Genomic DNA, 10,234 nt, shown 5'->3' with positions numbered 1-10,234 from the left:
CGGGAGCGGGAGGACGCGCCGCGGGACTGCGGGGTCGGGGCGGGAGACCAGCGGCGGGGCCGCGGGCCATGGACGCGGCGGCGGCGGCGGGGGCGAGCCGGGGCGGCGGCGCGGCGCAGAGCCCGCCGGCGGCCAGGTGAGGCTGGGCTGAGCCGGCTCGGGCGCCGCCGCCACTGCTGCTGCCGCCGGGCCGTGGAGCGAGGAGGCGGCGGCGGCTGAAGCGGCGCCACAGCAGCCGCGGCGAGCAGCGGCGGCCTCAGAGGAAGAGGGGTCGCCGCCCGGTGTTCGTGTGGCCGCCGCTCTCTCGTCGTCGCAGCATTTCCTGTTCGGATTATCTTTTGCTTCCCCCTCAGCTGCCACCTTCCCCTCACACTCCCACTCCTCCGTGTCCTCGGTCGAAGCTGCCCTCGGCCCCGGCTCGTCTCCCCCGCCCGGGGACCCCCTGCGCCTCAGTTCCCGGGCTGCGGGGGAGCCCCGCCGAGACCATGAGGAAATTCAACATCAGGAAGGTGCTGGACGGCCTGACCGCCGGCTCGTCCTCGACCTCGCAGCAGCAGCAGCAGCAGCAGCCGACTGGGAACCGTGAGCCGGAGATCCAGGAAACGCTCCAGTCCGAGCACTTTCAGCTCTGCAAGGTGAACACAGCGCACAGTCCCGCGTCGCCGTCATTGAAAAATGGGGGTCTTTTTAAGGGGCAACTCGGGCTTGCTGGGGAGTGCAGGGGAAGAGAGCGCCAACAATAATCTATAGCTGTAAAGGGCTCGCTCCTCCTCTAGCGAACGCTTCTTTGATGGGTTATTTTGGAGATTTATATCTTACTCTTGTCCCTTGATTTTTCTTTCTTCCCTTTCCACATGCAGCAATCACTTCAAGGTTGCTTCAAACGTAATATCCGACCTTTAATTCGTACTCTGACATTACCAGCAATGATCTGGAAGCTTTTATATTCAAGCATTTTAATGTAATTTACCAACTTTGAAGTTTCCTTTGGAAACAGTGTCTAATGAATATTGTTTATCTAAAAGCCAAACCTGTTCTACCAGATCTTTGCTCATCACTTTTCCCTTAAAAATGTGTCATGAGTGGCTTACAATATGCAGTCTCAGGGTTCTTTTTATCATTGTATTTGGTCAAAAAGTTAGTACTGAGATTTTTTCCTATTAATGACACAGTAATTGCATAGTGTTCTGTAATTCAGAAAGAATGATGCAGCGAATTAATTCACCAGCTGCTCATTGAGAAATACAAACTTGTCTTGGTATTAATGCATACCTTCCTTATAAATAGCCATGTGTTTGTATGTCAGTTTCTTAAAAGCGTGCAAATATATTTTTTTTGATCTGATGCCCTAAAATGATTATGGCCCCAGTAGTAAACTGCAAAACTATATGTTGTACTCGTTTTCATTCTGTTACAAGTGCAAAATGTTGGGAATAGAGGTTTGATAATTGCTCTACTGAATCCTTGACTAAAGTAATTATATGGCAGCTTTTTCTTAGAAGTTTTTGCATTTAGCATCCAAATAAAATAATGGTGAAGCCATTACTCCCGAAATAAAGCATGAATTGCATTTTTTAATTGATTTACAGAATTTTGAACCACTGCAAACTTTAGTCATTTGGCGTCAGTTGTAATAGGATAGAATGTAAAAAAGAAATTTTCTTCTTTGGAGTACTAGTATTATTGAAAAAGAGAAATTAAAGTGTGCCACTGGGATGGATTTTTGTGTTTTCAGGTTCTATGTGAATAACTTTGTTAATGTAGATTTCACTTTTTTTTTATGCAGTAAGTGCTCGTATACGTGTTTTGCCTTGGTTATAGTTGGTTCTAAATTCTAATGGCTCTATTGACTTTTCTATTTTTAAATTTCACTTACTGCCTTGGTTGCTGTGTTGTCTCTTGCCCATCCCTAGACTGTTCGCCATGGATTTCCCTATCAACCCTCAGCCCTGGCCTTTGATCCTGTACAGAAGATCCTGGCAGTGGGAACTCAGACTGGTGCTTTAAGGCTGTATCCTTTCTTTAATTTTATTTTTTAACTTTTACTTTGTTCTCCCCAGACCTATATTGCTGATAAATTTGAAAGAAATTTTTATTTTGCTGTTTAATTCCAAAGAAATGGTGTGATCAGGTATATATTGCGAGAAATCATGTGGTGTTGGCTTTGCCATAGATTATACGTAGTTCAGGTTATATATTGCTGTGACGTTTCCCAGCTTTGTTGAAGTAGCTAAACGTGTATCGCAATAGAAGTCTTAAGTTTTGCTATCATGACTACCTTCTTTGCAAGGAGATAGAAGTTCCTAAGTGAAAATATATCTCCTCATGCTAGTGATCTGTTGAATGGGGTATGTTAAGGATGAGGTTTAGAGACAGTAGTACAGTGCACATTTTAGCTGCTTTTTAAAATGCTGTGCATGATAGATGTTAAGCTTATGACCTATTTATTATTCTAATGAATTAGAGGTTGGATTTGAGTTTGAATTTGGTTGTTTCTGGCATGTCCATCTAGAAAAATCATTAGCAGAAGACAAATGTAGCAAATTAATTTTCTATAAATAGTTTTGAAGGTTAATATTTTTAGAAATTTTAGAGATTTCCTTCTAAAAATGCAGAGGGACTAATGTATTTTCTTGATACTTTTTTTCTTTTATAGTCGACATTTGTTTAGTATTTGTAAAAAATTATTGGGTAATCTGCACATTATTAGTATAGAAAGAATTACTGTTCCTGGTTATGTATGAACTATAGTGGTTTTGTCATAAGCATTTTTTTCAAATACTTCAAAAGATTTTTTTCAAAATCACTTTTTTTTTTAGTTTGAATAGTGGAGACTGCTTACTTTTTCTTTTTAAATTGAAATAAAATTTGTGTTTGCTTTTACAGTGACATTTAACCAAAGTTAACCTAAATATTCTTATTTATAAACTCAAATGTAAGATTTTAAAAAGAAAATGCTTTGTTCACCCTTCCATAGGATACTGTGTCTTACATATTATTGAGGTAATGTGTTGGTAATAAATAGAAAAAAAAATCATTAGATAATCTCAATAGACATTACTGTAGTCAGAAAAAATGAGGTGAGGGAGGAGCTTTACCCCTTTACACGTTAGATTTATCTGGCTCCTGAGGAGGAAGGAAACCTGCATTTGAATTAAACATGTGCCAGACATTTTACTTACCTTTTAAAATCTTTATTCCAGAAAAGTACTGTATGGTATCGGGATATGCCTAAAGTTTCATTGTGATTTAACTGGTATCTTCAAAATGCTAATAAAAGTTTTCAGATGGACTGTTGAACTGTGTTACTAAGTAAAGTCTGGCAAACATAGTAAATACTAGTAATATAGTCATATCTATTTAAATGGTAATATCTGACCAGGCTAGATCTGAATGTATTAATTTCTGAGCCAGTATGTCTAAACTGCTCTTGCCCAAATATCTGGATAGTTGAGACTAGAATATATATTTTGGTTTCAGTTGTTTAGATATTTTTATTTCAGAACCCGATGATCAAAACCTTCTAGTTTAGGATTCCTATTTTAGTCTTGAGAAGATGGAAATGAAGTTATTTTGTTAGTGTGGGTGCTGAGTGTTCAGCAAAAACTCTATGTAGTGACAAGACTAGTGCATTGTTGGATCTAGATGGATTCTTTGGAACTGAAAGTAGATTTTTTTTTTCCAAGAAAAGAATTTCATAACTGGACTAGAAGAAAAAAAAGTAAATTTGAATTAAATTAGTTATTTTTTTGATTACTTTGCTTTTCTTTTAAATGTGTTCAGTTTTTACTATTTTCCCAGAATGGTTACGACAGTCTCTTGGTATGTAACTTTTTTCTTTTAAACAGTCAATCCAGCCCTTTTATAATTTAATTATAAACAAGTACCATCAGCAAGGCTGATTTTATAAAACCAAGTATCATTCTTAGACAACACTTTTAATCTTAATGCATTTGAGTAGTTAACAAGTTGACACAAAAGATGTAGTTAAAATGTTAGGCCTAATGCTAATTGCCAATTAAAATTAAGGACCAGGTGGCCAAAATTATCACTTGTGTTTGACTTTTGGTGTATATATATTTTATAATTAAGTATGTGAATTAAAGTGAATCTGTAATTATAGTTTACAATTATATTCTAAAATATTTTTTAGAACTCCTTTACTATATTTAGAATGAAGTTTGGAAAAACTATTTACCAAATCTCTTTCTACTTTCCCATTTTAGGAGCTTTGTATAAACATTCCAGAGTGATAAATTGGCTTGCCTACCAGTAATACCACCTAGTCATTCCTTCTGTTAGATTTAAGTAGCAGATGAGCTTATGAGCTTTATTTATTATGGCTCTGATTTATAGAAAATGACTAAGACCTTTTTATTTTTATCTCATTTTCCACTTTTGTGGTTTAAGATAACACATTTCTCTTTGTTATTTTTGAAGCTAGACACCTAAATTTATAGATTCTAATTTTAAAGCTCCATATTGGTTTAACATGCAGATTTATTACATTATTATTATATATATTGACCTTGCTCTTTTGTATTTTTTTCTATTGTAGTTGGCTTCTTTTGATCCTATCTTTATTTCCTCATATTATAGACTCTTATACTGTGTAATACTTTTGTACTAAAAGATATCGTAAAAGCAGATATATTCTCATTGATAAAATCTTTTCTTCATTTAACTGCAGAGCAAAATGTAGATGTTTTCAGAAGTAGGATCAGGCTATTATAATTCCAAATGTATATCTAATTTGACTAATAGAACATCTTCCTGAATGTTGGAGGACTGTACCAAGTTGATCTACCTTGAGTTAAAAACAAAAAACTAGATAAAGTTATATCTGATATCTAATGTTTGTAGACAAAGGTTAGTGAAAATATGAATCCTTAAATAATACCTAAACAATAATGAGGCAAAATAAATTTAATGTATTTACTGGATTAACATATAGGAAATGACTAATGATATCATTATAAATTTACTTAATTCTCAGCCTTCTTCTGGAGAGAATGTGAGGTTGGAATAGCAAGTCATATAGTAGTGATGTGGTTATCTTAATTCTTCTCTTTTTGCTAGATAGAAATATGTACAATTTGATTCTTACGAGTCACATAGGGATCAGAACTATTGGGATAAAATGATCTGTTATCTATTTCCATATGGATAAGTAAATCTTCTCCAAAAGGCTGAGATACCCATATGGATAAGTAAAGGGAAGAAAGGGTTCTGACTGAAGAATGAAGGTATTTTTAATAATACCTGTTGTCTTTATCTAGACTTGAGATTCGAAATTGCTTCATACTCTAAGGTAATCATGGGATACCCTGATCTTATTTTTAAGGCAAAATTTTGTTTAATTACAGTGAGTCATTTTATATATGAATACTTAGTATGAAAAATGAAATTCAGATTTACTGAATTTGTATAAGCATTTGAGGTTGTTTAAAGTAATTGTCAAATTATTATCAAAGAATGTCATTTATTGTCTTCTTGACCTATGGAAAATACAGTGTAATGGGCAGTTTCTATTTTGATGTGGCATAGACTTTCTTTTAAATTGAAGTTTAATGTTGGTGGATACAGGCTTATAAAATGATTTTTTTTACATTGAAGTTCATTTGATAGGCTCTTATTAAGTGTCAGACAACATTAGATTATAAATTCTGGCCTGAATTCTGGTTCTCATCTTTTCACTAAGAATTATAATAATTTTGTGTCCTTTAGAATTGTTTTCTTATTACTATAAAAATGAAGGTGCTATTAGAAGATTTCTTCAACAAACAATTCTGTGATTTCAAGTAGTTATATATAGTTTAACAAATTTCTAGTCCTAACCAGTGGAGTGGAACTAGGTAAATGTATTTGAAATTAGAGAATTATTTAGGGCTCTACAAATGCAAAGTCAAATCGCATGTTAATTCATTGTATTTTATGAACATTTGTACATGTTTGGTAGATAGGATTCCAAATGGCAGGGAGAAAGGAGACGGAAAATTATTTTAGGTAAGGAAAACAGTATGGAGAAAAGTATGGAAAAGGGAATTTATCATGGTAGTTGGAGGAAAACTAAAGAGACTGGTTGGAATAATTGAGTTGGGGTAGAGATAAGGAGCCAGTTGGTCAGGGCCTTGAATGTTAACCTGAGGTATCTGCATATTATTCAGTCAAGAATTGCAGTTATGTAAGGAGATGCTGACAGGAGTAAAGTGTGATTGTTTAACATGATTAATGGGGCAGTGCTGTCACAGATGAAAAGAATAGTGAAACCTCACAGGTAACTGTTAGTCTATATAAGTAGTAAAGTGGACTCTAAACAGACATGGGGGTATGGGAATTGGAGAAGGACTTGATGACTCATTTGTATAAAATCTTAGGGAATAAGTAAAGATGGTAAATTTACAAGTAGAGTACTGAGGCAGTTAGAGAAATGAAAAACTTAGTAAAGAGGTGGAAGAGAAATGTTGAGTTTGAAATTATGTCGTCTTTTACTTTTATCATATTGATTGCCATTTTGAGAAGGTAGCCTAGACTTTGTATTTTAGCATGAGAATTTGATACACTTTTATGTTTGATTTCCTTTTGGGCTGGTTCTTGGTGATTTTCTGGTTTTTGCTATTGGATTTGTATTTAAAGTCATTATGCTGTTTGGCTTTGTCCATTTATTCTGCCACTGTTTCTCAATAGTGGTAGCATTTGGGACAGGATAATTCTGTGGGTTTTTCTACCACATTGCAGGATATTTCATATTCCTGGCTCCCACCTACTAAATGCCAGTGTTGCTTTCCCTGTCACTGTGGCAACCCAAACTCTCCCACACTTCCAGGTGCTCCTGCTTGAGAACCACTGCACTTGGCCTTAGTTCTTCATCAGTTAAATAGGAATGATAACCCTACCTAGCTCTGAGGTTATCATCAGGTTTAAATGTACTAATGTGTGTATGTAGTTTTAAAGACAGCAGAGGGATGTTTTGGTGAATGTTCAATACATGATTGTTGTTATTATTAATATGAGAATGTTTCTGGGGCTTTAATTTTCAGGTTCTTTATTCATTTATTTCACTAAATACTTTCTGAGAGACAACGAGGTGCCAGGTACTGTGTAGGAAGGCCTTTATTTGATTTATTTTTGTAGCTTATGCAGTCTTTGAAGAAAAGATGTTGGAAAGTATTTAATATTATTTTTCTCTTTGAGTTTGTCTTTAAAATGGTTGTGTTCTTCTCAACCACAAGTTTGCAGAATTGCTATTTAGATGTAATAATATATGTGGAAGTTTCACACATGTATTAGGTACTAAATGATTGTTTAATAGCTTTGTATATTGTACTTGTAAGATAGCATTAGAATGTTTTGACTTGCTGCTTAATTAATTTTATTTTAAAAAACCTAATTATACTACTGAAAAAAGATTTGGAAGTGATTTTTCTTAAAATAGTTAAAAGTGAAATAATTAGCTAGAATTTAGCCAAATTTTTATCCACTTTTTCCCCTCTCCATCTTTTTTATTCTTAGCCACTGTTCTCCCTCTCCATCCTCTTTGTTCATAGAAGAGTTATGGTAATTTGGAGTTCTAGCCAGATAGGAGAAACAAGGACCTTGACATACTTTTACTTCTCAACTCTTAGTGCTTCATTAAAGAGGATTTTACATTAAAGGAAGAGTGAGTACTCTCTCGGCTGTTAAGTTGTGATTCTCAGCATGGACTACTGCAGCAGGAGAAATAGGCACATTAACTTCAGAAATAACCAGAAACGGAATCTGCCTGGAAGCAGTTTATTTTGCAGTGGATTTGTGGAGGGAAACAAAATGTGATAGAAACTGTATGGAATTGAAAAGGATATGTAAACTATTAAGAGTATCAATCTGTGCTTTGTAAGCCTTTTTGCTTTAAGTAAGATGGGTTCTTATTTCTTTCTGATATTCTCTTTGTTTTCCCTTTTTTTTTTCAGTGTAATTCATTTGAAATCATAACTTGATTTTGCCACCCTAAATGAAAAAAGTAAAGGAATTCTGTACAAATTACCTTATTATTAGCAGGTTTCTACCTTATTACCAATTATTATTAGAAGGTGTTCTAATTTTCACACTAATCGTGTATAAGTGAACTAGAATCTCTGTGTTTCAGTTTCCTTTCCTGTAAAATGAAGAAATTGGGATGTGTGATTTCCAAGAGTCCCACTGGCTTTAGGATCTTAGAAATTCTTTTTCTGTGGAGGATTTGGGATTTCTTTGGACTATATCTTTCAAGTGATTTTCTGATCCACTGTTGCAAGTACCTGTTAAAGAGGATGAAGTATTAGACTCCATCCTGTTGTGACTTCCTTTGCTTTGTATCCATTGACTGCATTTATAATCCAGGTCAGTAGATGCACAAGTGTAAACTTTTGTTTACAAAACAGCATGTGAATAAATGTTTTTCCTTGAAATAGCAACTCACATTGAATAGTAAGATGGTAGGTTGCAGCATATTCTTTTCAACAGCTAATGTCTCATATTACATAGGAAAGAAACTTGGGCAATTTTTAATACCATTAACAAAGTTTTTTTTCCCTTTCTTCGGTGTTAATGGTTGGGATATAAAATTAAAATGAATTTACTTAAAAAATAATACTGAGTTCCTAATCACATATTAATAATTTTTATACAAGAGATTTAATATAGAGACTATCTTCCTTGAATTGCTTGTATATAATTTGAGTGCTAAATTTGGTATTTGTATAGTAACTTGGAATGACTAGGAGTATTCATGTAAATAACTGTGCTATAGGGTTGAATGTCACTAAATAAAAGATAAGCTTTGGTTATATTAATTTGGCTTTAATTTTATAAATTAGAAGAAACACATTTTTTACAGGAAGAAAATTAATGATTAGAGTACTAGTATTGATTTGTTTTGCAGTGTTTAAATAAGAATTTCCTGACCTGATTTGCCACATCAGCAGCATCAGAAAATATACTTAGTATTTTGGGACTGCAGATTAAAGAAATAGTTTTTTTTGTTTGGCCTGAACAGATGTTCATCTCTTTAAGAATATAAGAGAATGATATGAAGTAAGGGGCATTTCATTAGATGCTGCTTTTATATTTGAATACCTTTTATTAAGATAGATTTTAAATATAATCTAGTACTAAGAGAATGTTTTGGGAAGCAAAGCAAAGTGATTGTTGACTTGATTTTTATGAGATAAACTAAGAATTCATAAAACTATAATCATAAAAGACTGCCAAAAGATGCTTGATACATCTTTCTTTCCTTAGTCACATGCAACATAGGTTATTCTAAGGAGAAGAAATGGCACTGTCCTGTTTGATTACTCAGACTTCTTCCTGTAAAGACATTCGGGCTTCTATATAATATAATTATTTTTTACTTTAATTTGAATATGTTTCTAATTTTTAGTTGTAGCAATAAAAGCCTATTTAGTGATCTTCTTTATATTTGTATCATTTTTCTTCATTCTATCTTCATATATTTTTCTTCATTATATTCTATAGAATATCATCTTAATGATGATATTGTATCATCATTCTTCTTTATATTTGTATCATTAATATTTCCGAATAATTTAAATATGTAGCCATCATTCAGCACTGCCAATTGCTTTACTATCTCATTTTCCTCATAGTTCATTTTAAAGAAGTTTTGGACACTAGCTGTTTACCATGTAACTTTTTTCTTTTCTCTTTGGCTATGGATAGATGTATAAGCTGGGGGTGGGGGAAAGAATTGTTGACACAGTTTGCTGCTTACTCAGTTTCCACATGGGCCATGTGTTTAGTGATTCCTTAATTCTGGAATATTCTTTTCTCTGTTCACATATTTCTTATGTTTAAAGCTCAGTTTCTTTGTCTTTCTGACATATTTTTTGGTTTGATTCCATCCTCACTTCCAACCCATTTAGCCACCTTTTTCTTAGTTCAGCATCTAACAACTGAATTTCTGCATTACCATTTTTTATACGTAATATCATAGAGATAGTGAATGTCTAAAAATAGACCTTTTAGAAATTATAGCTATAACATTCTTTTTTTTGAGATGAACTTTCTGTGTGTGGCACAATGATAGCTCACTGCAGCCTTGAACTACTGGGCTGGAGTGATCCTCCTGCCTCAGCCTCCCAGATGACTGAGACTATAGGCACATGCCAGCACGCCTGGCTTATTTTTAAAATTTTTTTCTGTATTGCCCAGGCTGGTCTCAAACTCCTGGCCTCAACCTGTCACAGTGCTGGGA

The 10,234-nt window shown here is 34.7% G+C and overlaps 1 protein-coding gene across 3 annotated transcripts in view; it reads left to right on the top strand.

The window, feature by feature from the left end:
- Window positions 1–250: 250 nt before the first annotated feature.
- The window catches only part of STXBP5 (syntaxin binding protein 5), a 159,320-nt gene continuing 149,336 nt past the window's right edge, over window positions 251–10,234 (top strand). Inside the window, exons 1-2 of one of the 3 annotated variants that reach the window (XM_012752182.3) lie at window positions 251–635; window positions 1,914–2,011. In XM_012752182.3, coding sequence (XP_012607636.1) covers window positions 486–635; window positions 1,914–2,011 — 248 coding nt within the window. In that variant the 5' untranslated portion in view covers window positions 251–485. The remainder of the gene's footprint in view (window positions 636–1,913; window positions 2,012–10,234) is intronic. The other 2 variants (XM_012752184.3, XM_012752185.2) reach the window with 2 other exon arrangements.

This window comes from Microcebus murinus, chromosome 5 (genome assembly GCF_040939455.1).
Source record: "Microcebus murinus isolate Inina chromosome 5, M.murinus_Inina_mat1.0, whole genome shotgun sequence".
NCBI classification, from domain to species: domain Eukaryota; kingdom Metazoa; phylum Chordata; class Mammalia; order Primates; family Cheirogaleidae; genus Microcebus; species Microcebus murinus.
Note: the sequence above shows the minus strand (reverse complement) of the source record. Positions and strands in the feature narration are given on the sequence as shown.